The 17,783-nt window shown below is 41.0% G+C and overlaps 1 protein-coding gene across 1 annotated transcript in view; it reads right to left on the reverse strand.

Annotated features, from left to right (window-relative positions):
* Nucleotides 1–1,613: 1,613 nt before the first annotated feature.
* The window catches only part of zgc:172282 (leucine-rich repeat and fibronectin type III domain-containing protein 1-like protein), a 47,564-nt gene continuing 31,394 nt past the window's right edge, over nt 1,614–17,783 (reverse strand). The window contains exon 7 of the mRNA XM_053422119.1: nt 1,614–2,355. Within this exon, the coding sequence (XP_053278094.1) occupies nt 1,614–2,355 (742 nt within the window). The remainder of the gene's footprint in view (nt 2,356–17,783) is intronic.

The raw sequence follows: 17,783 nt of genomic DNA on the forward strand, positions 1-17,783 counted from the left end.
TTCAGCTCATCTGTCTTACACACTTGAATACTTTTATTGATATTGGCACAAGAGGTCTATCCATGAACAGACACCAGTGGCAAGAGATAACGAGACACTGACTGGAAGCCCAAGTAGCAGGCAGACTAATGGTTCTACAGATAGAAATGAACAGATATTACTTAATTAAGGTGGATTTGGATAATGCTCCACTTCAGCCATTTACTCACCGGAACATCGTCTAAAATCTGTTTTTAGTAATTGCACAGAATTTGGTGATTTTTTTTTGTGTGTGTCAGAGCGAAGTTCTCATTAGTCCTTCTCTCTGTGTAATGTTGTTTTCCCGGCTTTCTTTTTTATATTTTAAATTTTATAATCATGCTGAATAACTTTGATAGAAGCTCTGTGTAAGATTTACTGCTCCTGGCCGTTGCTGAGTGCGTGTTTAGCTTACTGCCATTAGTGGATGGCATCTCAACCCCACGCACTACTTTCATCAGTCGCACTGATTCGTCTCTCCACCCGCACAAGTGGTATCTTCTTGCAGTGTCTTATACATGAATCTATACTTTAAGAATGGGTGTGATTGCATCAGTTGCCTGGTACATTCCCTGTAAATTGTTTACATCTATGCGATTCAGCCGTGTTACCCCTGAAGGGGTGCCATTACTCTCCTACTGAATCTAAGGGGAATTGGCTCAGATTTACATACAGCACCCTGGGGGCACAAAATCGGAACTGTGAGTGTACACAGCTGTGTAAACATTCATACATATACTGTTGCATATGTTAAATTCAATGAGCAGGGTGCCCGCACAGCTCACAATGTATTTCATTTATTATTGTTGCTTTATAAGCCTCTACAATGTTTGCTTACCATAAAATGTTCAACCTCCCTGAGACACCTTTCATCCCGGTGTTGAATTTCAACCAACCTTAAATATCCTTTATCTTTTTATAGAAGTAACTTTGCTCTTTCACTCAAGCAATCTCATTTTGTGGTACTTAATGGCAAACAAGCTTTTTCTGGATTCTGGCTGTAGCACTCTAATAGAGGACACTCAAGGAATGCTAAAATGTATAATCTTGGCTGTTGTGTGATGGATGATCCCACCTGCATTTTCAAATCCATCTCTCCTCGAAGACCAACCCGTAAAGATTGTGAAACCTTTGACTTGCATTAATCATATTTGATGGTAAAAGCAGAAATCTAAAATCAGGCTACGGGTTCCAATAAACAGTAGGAGGATGTATTTAAATTGTGTCTGTTTCTGGGAAAAAGTTTCCTTATGCAGAGTGAGGAAAGAAATGATCTGATTTGCCATCTTTCACCGAGAAGACTGTTAACTGCCACTTCAGACACTACATCAGCCCTGCAGACAAGAAGCCGAACACTTGTCCCTCTCTGCTTCTCTTCCTATCTAGCCAGTCCACAAGGATGGCATCTCTCTTATTCCTCCTCTTGTTCACACTCTCTCAGTTTCTCATTGTTCCACTCTCAGTTGTTATCTCGCTCAATTTCACACCCTCAATTGCACATTGTCTGTTTCTCATCCTCCATCTCTTTCTGTCAGACTGTATTTTTTTATACTTCCCTGTTCTCCCTCGCTCTATTGCGGTCACCTTCTTTTCGTCTATCTCTCCACCTCTCTGAAGTGTTTCCTCCTTGTTGTGCCCCTTGCCTCCACTCTGTAAATCTCATCCTCCCTATCTATGTCTCCACTACCTGCCGGTTCCTTGGGGGAGGTGGACTCTTTGGCGACAGATGGCGGTCTACTTTTCATCTCAATGGCGACCCTGGCGGAGAAGCGGGCCTTTGTGGGCGAGAGCAGCTCCTCATTGGCCAGGGAGTCAGTCCTTGTCATGATGCTCCGTCCACTGCTCTCCTCCTCTACCAGTGCCACAGTGTCTCTCAGGGTGTTGCTAGGCGACATGGCTCTGGACGGCGAAAGTGCTTGGTCATCCTGACTCTCAGTAATTTTAGAAGCAGAGTGAGGAAAGACTTGGACTTGTCCACTTCCTCCTTGTCCGTTGCTCTGCGGTCTCGTTGCAGTTGCAGCAATGGCTGCTTTTCCGTGGCCTGCTCCTTGGTGGCTGTAAACCTTGTATCGTATCATCAAGATGATGATGAAGACCAGCACAGAAGCAACAATAATTCCCCCAATGATGATGATCATAGTTCCACCCAGGAGGTGGCTGTGCAGTGCTTGACACTGGCTGAACTCTGTGTCTGTAGTGAACGACAGACAGCCCAAAGGTCGTGTTGCAGTCAGTGATGTCACGACATCATCAAACACAGCCAGGACACAGAGGTCATAGCTGCGTCCGGCGGCGAGGTCCCGTACCAGGAAGTCGTTGCTGCTCGATGGGATCATCCTGCCAAAGCAATACAAAATAAAACACCAACTTTAGAGACGATAATAAATTATACTGAATTAAAAACATTTCAAGCTGAACAAATAGCAACAATTTATTTAATCGGCCCATAATTTGTGTGAAATTCAATTCAACATCTCTGTGAAAGGAAAGTTTTCAATCATAAATGAGTGGAAAGGAAATTATTAGCAATTTATGTCCATGTCAAATGACGGAAGAGCAAAGATTAGTTAATCAGTCGTATACAAGGACAATTACAGCACAAGTTACCATAAGTAAGATAAATGAATAACAATACATGTGTTTACACAATAAGCAGTTTGAGATACAACAGGGTCACAGGGTGGTTGATTTGAACAACTCATTTCATGAGGTTGGGAACTTCTAAAACACGGTTCAACCGATTACACAATTGAAATAGATTGTTTCCAGATCGAGCTCATTCTCATTTAGCTTAAAGTTGGATTTTCTCAACCAAAAAGACGTAAGTGTTTACAACTTACAAAACCAGACAACAGAGATGCCTCCATGTGCATTAAACACAGACCCATGTTCCGTATTGTTTGTCTGAAAACGATGGCACAATCTCCTCCAGTATTTCCCTCAAGTGTGGGTCGCCCACTCATCAGGTTAATGTTGCCACGGAGCCAAATCAAAAGGCCCAACTACCAACACAACTTGCACTCAGTTCAACATCTTCACTGTACCAATAACAAAAAATCTGTATCCCAAAATTACTTATCAGTATGCCTGTTTCTATTGGTTCCTTGTATTCTATTGTGTGAAAGCTGCATTGATCACACATGCACTATGGTTATATATTTCCATGCGGTGCAGCCACCTCATCGTTCTTATTTCCCCACAGAGCAGGAATTCATGAGCCTGCGATCTGACAAACATGCACACAGATCCGTCCCCCACAGCTGCCGGAATCTTCATTCCCTGATTAAACACATATCCTCCTGATTCTTCCCATTGTCGACTTCTGTCTCTGTATTTCCCCAAGGTGATACACGGTAGCTCTACCTTTTTCCTGCCAGTGTTTCTTTCCTGAGGGAAATTCAGGGGGGGGAAATCACCCTGGTAAACAGGCACAATGCTTCTCTGTGTTTACCTCAGTCGTGCTTTGTCTCTCCTTGTTGCACTGCTTTCTCGAGGGGTCCTCAGTGAAACTGGCGGCCTTGTCAATATGTCATTGCAACATTTGATCTAAATCATATTGTCCTACTGCTTCATTCACATTTTCCCCATTGTACTGGGAGTTTCTGCTCATTTCCCCTCATAAATGTATATTCCCACCTGGGTGTGGAGACAGGCCGGCCTTGCATCATAGTGATTAAATATAACTGATTGGAGCCGGTGTGTGTGTAGGTGTAGGTGTGTATGTGGGCAGCAGTGTATTGGCAGGCCCAGTGTCAATGCCAACCTCATTGATGCCACTAAATCTCCACCAGGAAGCATTTCTTGGCAGATAGACTCGTTGTCTGTGGGTGTGGTCTAGGTTTTACTCATATTGTGGGGACATAAATATGTTTGCACAGCAACATTATGAGGATGTGTCTTCCTTATGGGGACAACACAAGCAAGTCTCCACAACGTCAATCACTACATTTTTAGGTGAAGACTAGCCTTAGGTAAAAGACAAGTTTTAAGGCAGGTAGTAGTTATGGTATGAGTTTGAGTAAGTCTCCAATTCTATGTAATGTCCTCTGAAGTCATGTTGACACGACTGCGTGTGTGTGTGTGTGTCTGTGTGAGTGACCTTAACAGCAGAATTTGTGAGCAGGGCTCCCGTTCCTGTGTGCGATTTTAATAAAAAATGGAAGTGGAAGCTCCAAATGTGGCTGGACAAAAAGGATGGCGTGCCGGTTTGTCTCCCATCTCATCTTCTCAGTGTAACAAATTAAATCTTTATTAGTTAGAAACTTGGGGGAAATCATTGGAGTCCAAGACTTCCAGTCTCATGTGAGCTTCTAATCCGGGATGTGCAGTCTAATACTGATTTCCACAAGTAAATGCTTAGCCTTGATTTTTTCCTGTTTGTGAAAACATGAGCTGTAATTGAAAGTGAAGTGTTTTAAAGTGTCCTTAAGAACTAAATAATCTGACTCAGAACACATTATGTAAAAAAAAACAACTCCAGACTAATTATTACTAAATCGTCATGGAGACGGAGGAGGGAGGTTTCAATATTTGAATATGATGCCTCCACTGCTAAACGTGCATCACTTTTCACAATATGAAAAGAGTTTCAGTAATAAAAGACAAAGATAGAAGTTTAAAGTGACAAAAATAAATGTATATAAATGTTAATACATCCTTAGGAAAATGAATAGTAAATGTACATCTGTAAGCAGCTCAATTTAAGACTGTCTACCTGCGAGCCACCAAACGCTGCGTAAACTTGACTGGTCAAACTACAATTTGGAAACCAGAGGCTTCTGGACCCGAAAATCTCATCTCTTGCCTGCATATGCAGAATCTATTCATAGCGATTAGGGAGAACTAAGCACAGAATGAGGGTTAAAGGTCCAGTATCTAATATTCAGGGAATTTTATTAACAGACCAAATTCATATCTCATTCATAGTTATGTTCTCATTCGTACATTAACACCTGCATCAAAGAATTTGGTGTGCTTCCACTGAGTCCAGCCTGTTGCACGGCCATGTTTCTACTGTAGTTCACTATAGAGTCACACTGGCTCTAGAGAGAATCTCATGTTTTTACATTAGCTGAAGGTCATTGTAGGTAAATGCCTTGAAGAGAAGTGTGAGGGGAGGGGTATTCAGTTTTTTGCAATAAACTGGATGCTACTAAAACCTACACACTGAGAAATATTGAATTTCCATGAAATGTAACCAAGGCTTTTTTATTTTTTCACTTATCATTGTATGAGTATCATTATCGTGTAGAGACATGCACCTCTCCCCCTCACCTTTAGTTTGAGTGTCTGTCTGGCATAAATCTGAAACGCCCACACTCCGCTGGACTTGATCAGGACCAGCGCAGATGTCAGGCCATAAATATCAATTATGTTCTCACTGAAGCAGCTCAGATCAGTCTGATGCTAGGAGACACTTGGACGCACACTCGCGAGGCCTGTCCCCCTGCCTGGAAGTGCTCTACTGCTAATAGGAATTAAACTGGGAAACGTCCTCTGCCCTGAGGCTTTGCTGAAAGGCAGCTGCACATGAACTGAAGAGTGAGTGTGAGGGATGAGATGGAGAGTGGTTGAGTGGAAGATTTCTTAATTACTCTGAAGCAGGGTTTTCACCAACTAATTTGTATACCTTTTCAATTTTATGTGTCCTTCCCTCCAGAGCGACCTTGAAAAGGGTCGTACACAGAACAACCTTGAAGAAGTGAAAGATTCTATGTCTCAATGAAATCGGCATATGTCATGTGATTAGCTCGTTGGCCAGACTCTGTCCGGTGTTTTGTACACCCACAGTTTTACAGATGTGTGGAGACTGATTCAACATTTTCGAACGATCAATAATTAACTGTGGCGGGGAGTTTTAACTCTTGTGTAAGTGTGTCGTGAATTTAAAAAGGACAAGGACTGCTGCTCTCTCTCTCTCTCTCTCTCTCTCTCTCTCTCTCTCTCTGAGTTAAGCAGCTTAATGGATTCCTTTCCTTCACTATCCACATACTAATATACACACAAAGTTACGGTGCAAAACTAATGGTTTGCAAGACTCTGCTGCTCTCACACATGGCGCACAAACAGATCAAGAACAGACAGTCATGTTTTGTCACATTTAGGTTTATCCTCACAACCACAGGCCCACATGTGCATGTGCAAACACACACACACACACACACACACACACGGTTGTGTGCCCACACAGCCGAAAGACCGAAATACCCAATTAAAAACACAAACAAGATAAACTATCTCAGTGTGTGAATTGAACAGATTAGCACTCGTACTGTGGCCGCGCTCTGTGTACACATGTATAAAAATACTGTGAGCTTGACCATCACCATCATCATCATGACAACGGTCAAACTGTGTTTAAATGAAAGCAGGATGTGACAATGCCTCAAAGTAATCCATTTGATTTTCAATCTTTCTCTTTTGCTCTAACACGACTGAGGCTGTGAACGCTGTGAACTGGAGGCTTTGTTTTGGTATGAGCTTAACACTGAATCTAGAGGGGTGTTGCTTAGTCCACAGATTTAGAACTTTGTGTTGCAGTGCAAAGTGCTAATGATTTGTCCACAAGCTTAACTGGAGTGCACAGACTTTAAGATGTGCATTATTGTTGTAGATACATGAGGTAGATAGAAACCAAAGTTCTCATGAGTATCCAGCACATTTTGTGACTACCTGTTTAGGTGTCATGAGGACATGTCCCCTAAAGTTATATAATAGCATGGCACTACTTTATGAAATATGCATTACAAGAGGGTAAACTATGTTAAAATGCATAGGATAAAGCAAAACATGCAAAATAACACAAATATGCACTGCTATTATGTGACTGGAGGCTGTAGATGGAACTAGAATGGCATAACTTCCCCAACAACTATGAAAACACAGGTATCTTCTCATAAACGTTACTTCACACAATAAGTCTTTAAATGTCATGACAACTGAACACTATATGTTACTCATACAGTATATATTCATTTAGTAGGAATGTGTGTCCTTGTAAATGTTCAAGTACAGAGCCTCATACAAGTAAGAGAGGAACTCACTCACAAAGTTTCTTTTCATTCATGGCGATAATCAAGAAGGAACTAATTTTACTTGACACATAATACGATCAAATGTATTCAAATATGAATTTTTCGTCCTCCCACCTTTGAGTGAATGTTAGAATTTCGAAATCCGGACAGCTTTAACTAGGTTTAAGGGTAAAAAGCACATAAATCATTTAACGTAATATCAGGTTGTTTTTCATTGGCACTACCAAAATGATCACATCACAATTATAAATGACTTTTAGGAATTGCTTCAAAGCGGCGTTTCCCTCAGAATTAATTCAATCTACAGACGTAACAAGGTGCACATGGACGTCGGAGGTCACTCTAACATGCAAAAGATTCCGAGTGACAGGTACACAGACTAAGGAGAGAAGGATCATTTCTTGTGTGAGGGAAAGAACTCCATTACCTGCCACAGCTGCAACTGAAACTAAGAGGTCTGACCATCTGCGTGGATGGTAACAACGATATTGACCATAGTGCAAGCATGTCGTAGCATGCATGCAGCAAACAAGATCTCTTATGTTATAGTGAGATGTGTTAAAATATATTTGGTTCTTTATGTCACTGTCGCAGGTAAGATTAGAATATGGTGTCCCTGCTGGAATACTAACCTAATGCAATACAAAGTTAAAAGCTAATCTAAATCATAACCCTTCCATCCTGTTTACGGAACTGGTAACATATATCCTGTAACAAACATATATTCAAGAGCAATTTTTTGTTAGCAGAGCCTGAGAGTCCAGGACAACCAATGTACAAAAGTGAGTGTGAAATCCCAATAAAACAAATTATTTAGTATGGGCCTCGAAGGCTGTAATATAAATTAAAATGGCTCTTGATATAAAAAAAGGTCCCCCAGCCCTGGTCCAGTTGATTAATGGGAAACAGCTTAAAGACATGATATTAAGCTGTATTCATCATGTGTTACAGCTGCTCTTTCTAAATCTAAGAGCTGGAAATTCTGCCCTTTTTTTTTTGCATTATTCTTTGACATTTACTTAAAAAATATTTTTCAAAGCTTTGATTTAAATACACTTCTAATATAGCTTCCTCTCCTTGTATTCCCCCGCCCATCATCATCTCGACAGACTATTTTGAACCTCCACTGAGAGACCAATGAGATTTCACAGTGACCGGTGGGAACCGGGGAGCAGGACGTCCTCCGCCTGTTCTGCGATAAAGCACAATCTGCCACAGCACATGTATCATCTTGAAAGCTGAATAGCGACGGTAAAGCTGCCATCTCTGCACGCTTCTTTATGGGTGTGAGCCGGTTCAGAGAAAGAAGAAACATCCGGGGCCGCCCTCCTCCGGTTGGTGTGTTTTACATCTGTCAGGCCTGTTTTCTCACGTACCGGGACTGTTTTATCAGATCACTCATATTGACACGTCCCCCTCCCTTCGTCATCAGCGTTCCTTTCTTGCTTCTTCATCTCTAACTGCTTTCAGCACCGCGGCGATCGAAGACCAGTAATTACTGTGGATCGCTGTCATGTCCCCAGGTTATTTCTCACATGTGCGGCACACAGCAGCACCAACCATATCAACATCGGACTGCTTGATAGCTGCAATGGAAAATCCCAGAGAGAATTTGCATAGCTATTTTTAGTCAACAAATTTAGAACAGTTCGAAATGCATTTATTTCCCAAAGTTAGGTACAGATAGATATAAAGGTGGACAGATCTTAGCATCACAACCCAGCATCACTTGTTCTATTGTATCTAGATCAGGGGTTTTCAACCAGGGGTCCGTGACGGCATTGCAGGGGGTCCGCGAAATTGGCTTTTGTATTTCAACACATTTCCAGATTACTCTTGAATATTGTGACAAAATATCTAAAATAAGAAAAATATGTCTAAAATAATATAAAAGTGATGAGGGGAACCTTGAAACCGGCTTGGGGCTAGAAACTGAAAAACGTAAGCACTGAAAATCAACCGTTTTTGTTGTTTTTTTACACAGATTTTTCTAGATTTGTTTGAGGTTTTTAAATAAAACTAACACGGAAAACCAAATGTTAAAACTTCCCTCTATCCACATGCACTTTACTCTAAGCAATCATCCTGGGTTAGAGTAGCCTAAAATAAGACAATGCAGATGAAGTCTTTTTAAATACACCCAAACCATAACAATGAACCATTGGCAAGTTTGTGTTTCCAACCAACAGTGGTCATTCAGAAACATAGGAGAGCAGTAAATCTAATAACGCTATTGATACTCAGCTTTAAAAGCTTTTAGTAACTTGTGGCGGATGTTCTGTTTGTCTGTTTCTCTTTATTCTTCAGTCTGTGCTACATCCACAAAAACAAACAAAAGCAAGGAAGATAAAACGCCATCCAAAAAGGTTGTCTCCTCCTGTCTCAAACCTCTTAGATGTTATTCATCAGATTTTGACAACTTATGAATAAACAACTAAATATGAGACAGTTTAGCCCAGTCTTGCTGTTGTATTACACACACACACACACACACACACACACACACACACACACACACACACACACACACACACACACACACACACACACACACACACACACACACACACACACACACACACACACACACACACACAGCAAGGCCAGAAGGTGTGGATCAGTAATAAGCAGCAGTCGGAGGCTGACGGAGGCCTCGGTGTCTGTGGTCACAACTGGCCTTAATAGATGCTAATAGAGCTTTCATTAGCAGCTCTGCTTCGTTAGCATGTCATTATTGTCTCTTCTCTGACGGGAACAGTGACAGGTCGGTAAGAGGCACTTGTTACAACAGCAGAGTGACGAGGGGCTGCAGCGCTGCTGAGGCCTGCGTCTGCATGTTCGAGGATGAGTGTGTGCGAGTGCAAGTGTGGCTGACATTTCCATATGTATGCTCACGTGCACATCTGCTTCCGTGCATGAGCCTGACATTTTCAGCTGTCTGCGCTCAGTTATGTTGACTGACTGGAGGACGCTTTGTTTGCAAATACTGTCCATCAATCAGCCCCTTGGCACTCAAAATGCAAACATGCGCTTCCATTTTTGTGTGCGCGCTCTCACACACACACACACGAGATGTCATGAAGTCACATCCAGAGCCCTGGGTTCTGACTGTTGATCTAAGCAAAACGTCAAGTGAATATTTATGATAATGTGCCCCGGCTGTTTTTAAATAATTTAATGTGCCAATTATTCCTCCAGTGCAGGCTGCGCTGAACAGAGGAGGGCAAAGTTTGACAGCAGAGTCCCTGCAGCACACACATCCTGTCCGTCCCGTCACACACACAGCGAAAGATGACAAAGAATATGTCACTGAACAGAACACGGATGGAAGGACGTGCAGACAGACTTTAAACTTCAAACCAAACATGCATACAAAAAAAAGCGAAATTATACCTTGAAATATTTCATGTTTGAAAAACAGACTGTAACTCTGGTTGTTTTTCTGTTTACAGACGCTCCTTGAATGAATCACCTGCAAGCTATTGTGGGGCTCTGAAGCTTTTTTCCTCCGAACCACCCATTGGCTTCTGAGGGGAGCGCAGCGCAGACAGGTGCGTGACAAAAGCTCAGAATAGAGACAAAACTCGATTTCAAAGATTTGAAGTGAAAGTGACTGGAGCAGACAATGTTGCCAGAGGGAAGGAACTACTGAGCCGCTAAGTAGATGTCATAGAGAAGTTATCAATGGGAGAATCTCACTTGACAAGACTGAGCTTCTTTCGTCTGCTGTCCAGATCGTCTCCACTGTTAGTGGACGCCCCGGTGTTGTCGAGAAGGAAGGAAATGATAGAACTTAAGTTAGGAGAAATAAAGTCTATTTAATTTATACTTTATACTTATCAGTTATTTGAACCGCAACATTGAGGGGACGCGTCAGTGGACAAAAGAAGAATAACATATCACCCAACTCTCAGGGAACAATTCTCCTGTCTTCAAATATTGAAAAAAGACATTCAGGGCTTCCCTAAATCCCTTTCACATTTTTTACAGAAAACAGCAGCCATCAGGTATTCTCAGGACCCGGCGAAAAACTTTGATGTTACAAGCTTTAATTATGAAAATAAGTGCCACATAATTAATCATTCTGTGCGACTTTGCCTTCGGGACTGTGCCCTGTTGCCCCCTCTTAGCATGTGAGCTGTCTTCCTTCATCCTCCCCCGGGGAACTGAGTCAGTATTTTTCAAGATTCCACTGAGCGGCTGGATCTATTAGCTTCTCAGTCCAGCAGTGTTTTGACACACAGCCCATCTCTTTCTTTTTTCTCTCCCCTTTTTTTTTTATCATCATAGCCTTTCTGTCTCTATCCCAGCACCCTGCTTATAATTCTCCTCCCTCCATAGTTCCACTTCACTCCCCGTTTCCCCTTTTAAATCCTCCCTGTCTCGATGTCTTTCCATCTCTCTCAGCCTGCTCTCCTCCTAATTTCTCCCATCATCTCCAATTTCTCTGCCTCTCTGTCTGTGTGTTTTTTTTTTTCATTTACTCTCTCACACCAATATTCAGACAGATCCGATTTCAGCGGTGTGAGACGAGCACGTGAGAAGATTCAAATCATTTTTCCATTACTGGTTTTAAAAGAAATCTAGGAGCCAGATGCAGAAATCTGGGTTTGAGGTATAACACCACCACTGACAGGCATAAAAGCAAATAATAACACCAGCCACAGTGTTACATACTGCTGTACCATCGGCTTTCTTGAACACGATCACAAAATTACTTTATAGTAACTAACTATATAACTATATTTGTGTGCTGTAATTCACAAAACTTGTCTTTTTTCATTATTTTTCCTGAAACCAAGAAGTCTTTCATTTGATCTAATTACCGCAGGAGGAGTTAGTTCAGTGCTGTACATATGATACAATACAATCTGCCTTACATTTGATTTTCTCCACAAAATGTTAAGGTTTTAATTCTAGAATCATTTATTATATTTTGACAAATATCCAAACTCCTCTAACCTGTGCTCATTAGTTCAACTTTTATTTTTTATGTCAATGGGTTGACAATTAGTTTGAGATGCAAATACATCCATAACATAATTTGACAGTGACTTACACAGCATACACTTCAGTAAGATAACTAGGAATGATTTATGTAGTTAATGTATTTATCTAGAGCAGCAGTGACGTCCCTAGATGAAGTGATTTACGCTGACAGGAATAAAATATAGATTAGTCTTGATTAGTAACATTCTAAATAAATAAAACACAGAAGAATTCAAAAAATATATATCATGAGAAATATTTGGTGGCAGATGTGTGCAAACACTGGATGAAACCAGGTCAACATTATTTAACATCATAGTAGAGTCATGTTTTTTTTAAGAAGGGATTTGGGATATCTGTTTTTATCACCCCAAATCAAATAATAACAGTAAATCAGGCTGTAGGTGAAATGCAAACAAAAGTCTCTGCAATAACTGGAAATGTTTGTTGTGTTACTGGATTGAAGTATGTTGCCTCAGATTATGAGAAAAAAACATTTTCATTTTCAGAAAACGATCTTTAAAGATTGGTTTTGCACAATTCCACACATTATTTTGATCGATGAGCAGACTGATACAAACAAAATGACCACGTTTGGATCCGATAACATTGTCCAGGAGAGAGACAGCTGCCTGTGATTATATGGGGCAGACAACCATCTCTGTGCTGCATGTTGTGTTAGGAAGATCACTTTCTGTGAACTAAGGAGAGATCTACACAAAAATAGACAAAGTGTAGAGAAATAATCACCTAAACATTCTTTATCCACATGTTCTATTAACATTGACCGAAAAGGACATTTTTTGTCTGTTGTGTCTCATGTTCATCATAGAAATTGCTCTACAGTGTGTTTTATAATGGTTTTACACAACCAGTCTCCATACTGTTGGCTGGTATTTACTAAACACACCTTGTTCTGAAAGTAGGTGATCAGCCCGGGGTCATTAAGCATCCTGTTAGCTTGGCAGTGTGACCACTTTAGAGATGCGATTTACTTCTGTCTATACAGGAAATCATTTACACTTTGTGCCTCCACTTGATTTATATTTAGCCAGAAAATGTCCCCATGTCTATTTAGTCCAACATTAGTCCTATTATAAAGTATTATTGGTTAGCAATTGCAAAGCTGAGATACTAAGAGTTACTACTTCATTCAGCAAAGAAATACTAATCAACATTCTTTAAACTGAGAGGGAAACAATTTTGTTTTACACCATATGTTTAATTGCATTTAAGCTGTTAGTTATTTTGGAATGTGGGACATGGGTTTCCATCTTGTGGCAGGAATTAAAAAAGAGACTGTAAAGCATTATGAATCTTAATGATTATAATGCAGATTTTTTTCAGAAAAGCAAACATTGTAAAACATAAAAACTGCCACTCAGCCTTGATGTGTAAGAGCTTTGTCTTTTTACAGTGGTGTGTAATGTGTTTTAAATATTTTGTCAAAGTCGCATTTTTTTGGTATTAAAAAAACAGCGAGTATTCCATAAAATCAGTATAGGCAAGTCAAGGTGCAATTGTCAAATACATTTTTAGGGAGATTCCCTCTGTCATTTTAGGTCGTTCTTATAACACCCAGGGAGGTTCAAGTGTTTTCTGGGTAAGTTGGTTTTAAAAACAGGGTGGCACGTCATGATTGACAGCTTGAAGTCGAGACATGGCGTCCATCTTTATGTTCAGTTCATGGACAAGTCCTGAATATTTTCAGTACCTGACAAATACAGATGCAAGAGATTTGTATGGCAATATTGGTGCTATATAGCGTGTATGAATCTAATATATTTGCAGCAGAGCCTTCTCCTAAAGCAGATTTCTCTACATGTGACCTGATCATTATGAGTGAGGAACAGTGTCACACGTCTCAAGTGCCTTCAGACAATGTGAGTGTGTAGCTCATACATTATTCTGAATAGTGATTAATGGAGGGTGAGGATTTAATAGCGTAATCCAGCAGGATTATTGTTCTTGCTCTTCAGCTTCGTAGCTTTTTATCTATCGCCTTCCTCCTCCATACTCACACAACCCTTTCCTTCATCGTTTTTTATTTTCTCATTAACGCCTTCTAGCCATTCTCCTTTGCCGCCCACTACTTCTACTCCGCCTCGGTCGGCGGTCCTATACGGACAAAACAGCAAGTTAATATTTCAGCACGATTTCACAGGGTTATCTGTCAATGACTTATATAAATGTTCCCTCCTGGATTTCTATTGAGGAAACTTTCACAAGGACATATACAAACAGAGAGCGAGTTGGCCTCAAGGATGGAGTATTTTTCGCCTCTGTTTCTTTCTTTCATTTTTGTCAGGGAGTTGGAATATCCAGTGTCAAATCAGAAACTTGACCCAAAGATATTCTGTTATTTTGCAAAAAATCCCAGTAGTTTCAAGAGTTTCTAATGCATCCACCATCATCACCTTACTGTTGGGATTATGTATGTCGGCAAGAAAACAAAACCAGTCACACTATGTACCCAGAACCATGAACAGAATATCATCTTATTGTGAATAGAGGCATTGCATCTCTACATAAGTGTGATGTAAGGGGGAATATGGAGTGCAGATGGATGATGTTGGAAAAAACATGTTTTGTTCTCTTCTTGAAAAGAAAATATTTCACATTGAAAGAAACAGAGATCAGATGATGCTTGGTGAAGAGCATCAAGAGAGGAAAGGAGCAAACAAAAGAAGCAGATGAGAACATTGCAGCCATAAGTGAAGTGGCTGCATCAATGAGTGGGAGCTCCAGCTGTCCCCTGGTCTGACCCTATACAGCAATAAGAGCTGGATCAATTATGAAGAGTAGAGAATGATGAAAACAAAATCTATGTTATAGATCCTTAGCACGGAAGCGGCTCGCCTATTTGCTTTGCTCCCTGCATGCCCTTTTCAAATCAATTTAGTGTTTTCTTAATGTTTTTAGAAGAGAGTATTATCGATTAAGTCACAGCTGATGGAAAGTAACGCAACATTATAAACACTAATCGTTTTTTTACAAATGACTTTGTGTCCAGTGCTGATTTCCCATCACATAATGTGTTACAGCTGATATGATCTCATTATGGGAGCTGCACTTCGATGGACTGTTATAATGAATCATTATGAGGAACAAATAATGTCCAACTCATTGTATCATGTTCAGCATCATGCACGCTTCCACTTCAGCCAACACATACATTCATAACCTTTTTTGCCATTATAGTCTATGTGACTGCAAGTGACTATATTGTTGGAATGAAGGCATTAAGTGTGATCTGTGTGACGGCTAAGACACAAACATATCTCTTTTATGAGATACAACTGCAAATGTAGTTGTGATTCTTAAAATGTAGAACTAATCCCTATTACTGCTTGCGATTAAAATGTCACTGATTCTGTCTAACAGCCTTAGATGTTTTGTCCAGTACTCACAAGCCACTATTAGAAAGGAGCTACAAAATACACACTGATCCTCATCTTAATACGCTTTAAACCCACTAGAAAGGGGATTTACAAGTAGACTGTGGTCACTTTACTTTACTGTGACTTAACAATACAAATTCACAGCAGCTATATGTTATCTGTCCGGATGCCGAAAGAGTTGAGGCAATTTTATATTTATATTATCTAAGATGCATTGAAGTATGTGGAAGTGCATACTTTTTTGGGGGGTCAGATATTTGGTCTTTATAATGTCTTTCCCCTGGTGCACTTGATGCTCAAAGCTGGAATGTGAGATTATCCAGATCTGTGACATTATGATGGCATTTCCATTCACAAATGAAGTTCTCCTTTTGCTTGACAGATTTGCTCTGTGCAGTCGAGCGTTGTGCTGCCAAGTTTCTGACTATATCAAGCGGTTGCATAAATTCGGGGTCCAATTACGACGCTTAGATACAAGAAAAAAATATCCATCTTTTATTTTTTTGACCTTCACCTACAGCCAAGAGTGTTTTAGTGTCCAGAGGAACACGATTATGGATTCAAGCAGCCAGAATGAGATTCATTCACATGCTGACCGAGCACGGTGTCTGTGACACAGCGACGAGCCAGGCAATCCACAGGGCTTCAGAGTTAAGCTCCCACTCCTCTGCATTCAGGGCAGCCAGCTGAGGTTGTCAGGCACCTGGTTGGGATGCCGTCCCCTCATGTGCATCGCTTTGAATGTATACCTGTCACGGCTGACTGAGAGGGCAGCCTGGGGGGTAGGCACAGGCTAGAGAGGCATGCTGGAGGGGGTTCCAGCTGGCAGGCCAGCTACTCGGGATCCCCCAAAAGGAGCAGCTGCAGCAGAAAAACAATTTAAACACTGCCTTGTCCTGTTGTCACCTCAACCAGGAAGGCAGAGGAGAAATATTATAATCTACAGCCTCCTGCAATTAAAATGTGACCACATAGTTTCCATGGTGATTCAACAACACACGGACTGACCACTGAGGAATTCATTATTATTTGAACATTGAATCTTACTAGAATGGCACTCGTGGAGCTCATGGGAGGCCAAGGCCCAACAGTCCCCTTAAGAAACTGCTTTATTTTTTATTTTTTTTATCAACATCCAGTAATTATTCTCTTAAATATTAATGAAAATGTTGAAGGACAAAAGAAAACCATTCCTGGATCAGCCCTCTGATCCGGATCCACAACAACATTGTAATGGCTTCGTCCCTGACCCATTCCACATCTTTCCAGAGAGTTTCTGTGTAGCCCATTTAGTAGTTTTTTTGTAATCCTGCTGACAGACAACGAATAGAGGACAAGATAAACCCCTTGGCTGAGGTAATAATATTGAGTTTCCCTGCCATAGACAATACTCTCCAGCCATGAAATAGTAAGTGTCCATTATCATTATGTCAGGCTTTAAACATAATCAGTAGTAAACTATCTCAGGCACGACACCAACGTTCAACACGAGTGGTGATGTTTCTTGGTCATTAAGGCAGAGCCAAGAAATTCTGATCATTTATTGCTTCCAAGTAACTCCCTCACAACAACTAGATGACTGGCAGGAAAAAATTAACACTGTGTAGATTTTTTTATGTGTTAAGTTCTGCTAAAATCAGCATTTTCTTTGGTTCATAATAATGAGTCACCCTACAGTACCTGGATTCTGCTCAAACTGTGGTGGTGAATGTGAATACATCCTTTCCTCTGCACAGTTTTCACCTGAAAGGTCACAGTGGACTTATTTTACCGCTGAGCACACTACACAGAGCCCACCAGACCAGAGTGATACACAAACAGTGATTGCTTGGGGAGGGGGGGGTAAGCATATTAGCACCATTTTGATAATGACAGTAAACCTCATCATCTTGCACTTTTAATGGCAGACTTGGGGCTTCGTTATTCCCTCCTCACCCGGTGGATATTACTACAGGTACAGTATTCCTGGAATATGCGAAGAACGCTGCAAGGAAACAACATCGCTCCGTGGTAGACAGAAGTTGAACATGACATCTTGCTGCTCAATATGGAACAGGCCTTAGGGGGGCAGGTTTTTAGTGGGATGCACGACGCAAAGTGAATGAGGGATGGAAGGTAAGTGGTTGCGTCAGAGTGAACTGGAACTATCTCTCTTGTGGCTGATGTACACTGCACATGCCCAGTGGAAGCACGGGCGTAAGGACGGCCTCGATGACTTGCACTCGCTTTTATAAGTGGGTCAGCTGATTTAACGGTGCTCTGCACCTGAAGTTATTGTACATTAAATCTCCAAAAGCTGCCCGCGACACACTGTAATATACGAGCGCCCCTGTGTCCCCGT

The sequence above is a fragment of the Pleuronectes platessa genome, chromosome 5, assembly GCF_947347685.1.
Source record: "Pleuronectes platessa chromosome 5, fPlePla1.1, whole genome shotgun sequence".
NCBI classification, from domain to species: domain Eukaryota; kingdom Metazoa; phylum Chordata; class Actinopteri; order Pleuronectiformes; family Pleuronectidae; genus Pleuronectes; species Pleuronectes platessa.